General features: G+C 49.2%; 1 protein-coding gene across 3 annotated transcripts in view; it reads right to left on the reverse strand.

The window, feature by feature from the left end:
* Positions 1 to 4,954, reverse strand: part of TUBGCP2 (tubulin gamma complex component 2) — a 40,067-nt gene that overhangs the window by 18,335 nt on the left and 16,778 nt on the right. For all 3 annotated transcript variants that reach the window (XM_006146946.3, XM_027771240.1, XM_006146947.3), the window contains 2 exons: positions 712 to 919; positions 183 to 382 (listed from right to left, as the gene is read on the reverse strand). In XM_006146946.3, the coding sequence (XP_006147008.1) occupies positions 183 to 382; positions 712 to 919 (408 nt within the window). The remainder of the gene's footprint in view (positions 1 to 182; positions 383 to 711; positions 920 to 4,954) is intronic.

The following is a 4,954-nucleotide window of genomic DNA, read 5'->3' on the forward strand; positions in this document are numbered from 1 at the left end:
CCTGCTGTAAATTAACAGAACATGAAGAAACTTGGGCTTTGGCCACCCAACCCTGAAAGATGAATGAATGACTGACTAGCCTCCGTCCTGGGCAGTCCCCCCACTTGACACCACTGCTGAGTCTCACTGCTGTACTATTAAACAAAGTCCTATGAGATCAGCCACCTGTGGAGGACACATACCAAGGGAGGCCAGGATGTCCAGAGTACGCATGGCTGGCTGGATGTAGAACCAGAGCTTCTGCAGTGACAGGAGGCCCTGCCGGTGCAGTTGTTCCAGCTGTGTAACCAGGAGCAGGTGCTCTTTCACTAGGGTTCTCATAGCAGCTGCCAAGGCATGGTTCACCTGCCCATACTCAAAGGAAGACTTCTCTTCAATGAACCTATGGGGAAACATATCAGACACCGTTGAAAAAGCCAGACCTACATTTCCATGTAAAAGGTTAGATATTTTGAGTTCCACTGTCAAACAGAAAGCAAATGACTCATTCAAGCCTATTATACCCACAGAGGATCTTTTGCCACTAAAAAGAGATGAGTCATGACATCAGGACGGTGACTCACAGGCCCTTTCAAAATCACATCCGCAGTGAAGCTGAGCTATCATCAGGGAGGGAAGAACTTTAGAAGGGGATGCGATCTAACCTGCCCTCCATAGTGCCAGCTCCTAGTGAGTGAGCATGTTGAGGTCAGGGCCGAGCCTGGGTCCCACCTGGTCACGGTGGAATAGCTGGCAGCCACAGGGAGGATTCTGTTCACCAGCTCCCTGATGGACAGGTCCAGGTTGGGGTCCACGAGGAAGGTCCGGCTGTGCCTCCCAGCCAGGGGCTGAGCAGTGATGTACCTGCCATCCACGCCCACCAGCACATAGAGTAGGTCTTCCACCACAGCTGTCTCCTGGGAGGCCAAAGGCAGTGTACCTGTAGGACACAGACACCGTTTGGTATCACGAAAGCACCCCCACTGACCTCCCCTGGATGTCATCTGCTGGTCACGAGTCATACCCTCATTCATTTCCTTCTTTATAATTCCCTCAGATATTATGGATACAAACAAACAAACAAACAAAAAATGCATTTAGCTTCCACTAATGCCACTGGGGAACCAGAGTGAGATTCCAAAATCATTGCGAGACAGAAAATGGCCCAGGAGGCGGTGACAGCATCTGGGCAGTGGCAGGGCCCTAACGCATACCAAGTTCTTCTCAAGCTGAGAAAAAGAAAATCTCCTGTGCTCAAATTCAATGGCTGAATTTAAAGAAAAAGGTAAGAGTTTATAAAGTGGGGCTGGTGGGTGGTACAGTGGTTAAGGTGCTGGACTCCCACATGGATGACCATGGTTCAAGTCCCAGACCTGGTGCCTTGCTTTCTCACTTTCCCTTTCTTTCTCTCATCTATTGCTGGTCAAATTAACAACAACAACAACAACAAAAAATAAAATAAAATGAAAGATTCTTATAAAAAAGGTTTATCGGGACCAGCAGTTAGCGTAATGGCTATGTCGCTGGACTCCCATGTAGTCAACCGCAGTTCGAGTCCTGGACCTAGTGGTTTAAACTCACACCTGGCACGTGTGCATGCGTGCCCAAGATCCTGAGAAGAGAAAGGAGAAGAAACTGCAGCATGGGATCCCCCCTGGGGGTGATTTCTTGCTTTCTGTCTCTCTGTCTCTTGTCTTTCTGGTGAATGCATGCGCCCTATAGCAAAAGCCTCTCAAAAAAAAAAAAAAAAAAAAAAAGGTTTTTAAGGCACTTCAATGTAAGTTGTACTTTCAGCATTTATAATTACAACTTGGTAAGTTTGGGCTGCTCTGGGACAAAAAAAAAAGTAAATAGGTTTGCTTTAAAAAGATAACCACAGATCAGCCAGTGGCGTGGTGGTTAAGGCAGCTGAATCTTACATGGCCTATTACAGTTCAAGTCCAAGACCCAGCAGCTTGCAAAAATGCACCAGGCACATGTGCATGCATGCCCAAGATCCTGAAAGGAAGGAGAAATAGAGAACAGACAATGGCGTGACCATCTCACCATGAGTGGGAGGTTGCTTTCTCACTCTCTGTCTCTCTCTGCTGAGTATATGTGCCCTCTGGCGAATTTAAAAACCAATTAAAAAGATACCACTTCGAACTTTGGTAAACTGATGATTTCTATCACACTCACAGTATGAGATGGCCACAGGAGGCACGATTCGGTTTCCTCATGACCACCTAACAGACCCTTGAGGACTGCCACACGCCATCTGCCAAGGCTGACTACAAAACCCCTCATGGCCAGGGCCGGTCCCTGGCCTTCAGTTCACAGCCCCAGATAAGCTTCATGTGCAAGCCAGAGCCAGCCACAGGAAGAGGACAGCAAATTGAAACTGCCCTGCACAGCACGCTACCTTGCTGTTCCCCCACAGGCCTGGTAGAGGACCACGTCAGCCAGTGCACACCCAACTCAGAGCCTGGCAGCCATACGACACGCTGCGGTTTACAAAGTCACTGCTGGTCTTACACATCTCCTGGGGAGGCAGTGTCTGTGGCCAACACAAGGCTCAGCACAAGTGTGATCAGGGTTGGGCATGAGTAAAACGACTGAGTCACAGTTTAGATCCACACCTCTGCCATCAGATGCTCTCCACTACTTCAGTGACCTCCTTGGGTCAGTCAGTAAACTTCGACTTCAATTTCTGTGATTCCTAAAGTGGTGAGATCTTACCTCGCACTTCCTGAATGGTTGGGGCATCTTTTGTTAACAGAAACTGCCTTTGACCCTCTACATTATTTCCCTCCCACCATGCTGCCCTTTTCTCTTGCTGCCATGAAGTCCTGCCTCCCTTACTTGTGCAGAAAAGCCGTTGGTGGTGGGAGGCAGGGACATGGTTGCTGAGCTGAAGGCCTTCTCTCAAAAGGCAGGGGGCTTTGGGAAGTCACCTGACCGCCCATGCCTCCATCTCCACATCATCATTTACATGCTTAATCAAATGGCCTATGACTCACCATCTTCACTCAAGCCATTGCTTACCTAGTGGCTCCTCTATGCCAGTGTGGGAAAAGGCAGTGAGCAAAAAGGGAACGTGTTACATGCTATACCAGGTGTGAGTGACAGAGAACAAATGCTGTTATATCTTTAGGCTGAGCTTTGAAAGAACACAGGAGTTGGTGAATAGTCCAGGGAAAGGGAATACAATGTACAAGTGCCCTGAGGTAGGAAAGCCCTGACCCATGCAACTGGAAAGCGGGGCCTGGTGGGGACGTGGAGGCCATGCAGGCCTGGCTAATGTGCCAGAGTCTCTGCAGCTCCTCCAAGGGCATGCAGGTGTCACTGGAGGGGCTCATGCAGGGAAGAGGCCTAACATTAAAAGATAGCTCAGGTGATAATGAAGAGTGAAATACAGGAAATGGGATGAGATGCAAGTCATAGCTGTACCACAAGACACATGGTCAAATTAAATAAAGTAAAAAGCCCATTCCTCACTCACACTTGCTACATTTCAATGCCCAATAGCCATGGGTGGCAGTGGAGCCACAAGGGGAGAGTGACCTTGGGCATTAACAGAAACAAGACCACCTAGAGACAGAGGACCCAACTCAGAAGAGAAAGCAGAAGGGGCCAGCAGGTGGCATGGTGGTTAGAGGCCGCTGGACTTCCATATGGTCAACTATGGTTCGAGTCCCAGACTGGCAGCTTGCTTTCTCACTTTCCCTCTCCATCTCACTTTCCCTCTGTCCCTCTCTGGTCAAATTAAAATAAATGAATAAGGTTAAATAAAATATTTATTTAAAAAGGGGGGGGGAGGCAGGAGGAGGAAGAAATGACAGAGGGAATGGGAAGAAATGACCAAGAGTAGTAGGAAGAGCCATAACTGCCATCAGAGCAAGGCACGACTCAGACAAGCACCTCATGGTGCCACCACTGCTGACAGGGTCACAAAAACCACTGAGACACATCTAGAGGGACAAATGACCAGCTAGCAGTGCCAACTGGACCCACAGGGCAGAGAAGGAGGTAGGTCCAGGGAGTAAAGCTCTGTCACGTGGCCAAAGACAAGTGCACTGACCATAGGATTCAGCACAGACAACAGAAAAGGGAGGAGGCCAGTCTGAGGTCATACAAGATCCCATGGCGTGGTGCTGACTAGACTGAGGCAAGGCGCTGGAGGGGCTGCATGCACAGATGCTAGCGGTGAGCTGTGCTCCTGGGTCTGTACACATGGTACCCGGTGGTGGGGAGGGGATGGCGCAGAAATAGCACAGCCAGGGAGGCCAGAAGCCAGTGCCACCTCCAGAGCCTGCAGCACACACCTGAGGCATGGACACAAGGCAAGGCTGCCCCTGATCTACAGTGCTGAGAGTTAACGGGGCACAGCTCACCCTGACTGCTGTGAACCACGCCAGCCCTGAGGGCACTCTCCACAGTTGGTGGTCCCACAACTGCATTTCACATATTTCCTTTCTTTTTTTTAAAGAATTATTTTATTTAACTTTATTTATTTATTTATTTTTAATTTGACCAGAGAGGGACAGAATGAGAGAGAGAGAGGGAGAGAGAGAAAGTGAGAAAGCAAGCCGCCAGGTCTGGGACTCAAACCGTGGTCGGCCATGTGGAAATCTAGCGCCGGCCATGTGGAAATCTAGTGCCCTTAACCACCATGCCACCTGTTGGCCCCTTGCATATTTTCTTCAAACCACCTGTCAATGTCCAGTGTTACTCTGCAGAGTTGCTGCATTATTTCACAGGGCTTTCTTCTTCTTCTTTTTTGAGATTTTTGCTATAGGATGCGTGTGCTGGCCAGAAACAGAAAGTGAGAAATCATTCCCCAGGAGGGATGACCAAGCCACAATTCCTTCTCCTCCAGGGATTCTGGGCACACATACACATGTGCCCAGTCCGAGTTTCAAGCTGCTGGGTTCAGGATTCAAACCATGGTTGGCTATGTGGGAGTTCAGCACCTTAACCACTACACCACCTGCTG

The sequence above is a fragment of the Tupaia chinensis genome, unplaced genomic scaffold (assembly GCF_000334495.1).
Source record: "Tupaia chinensis unplaced genomic scaffold, TupChi_1.0 Scaffold000197_1, whole genome shotgun sequence".
NCBI classification, from domain to species: domain Eukaryota; kingdom Metazoa; phylum Chordata; class Mammalia; order Scandentia; family Tupaiidae; genus Tupaia; species Tupaia belangeri.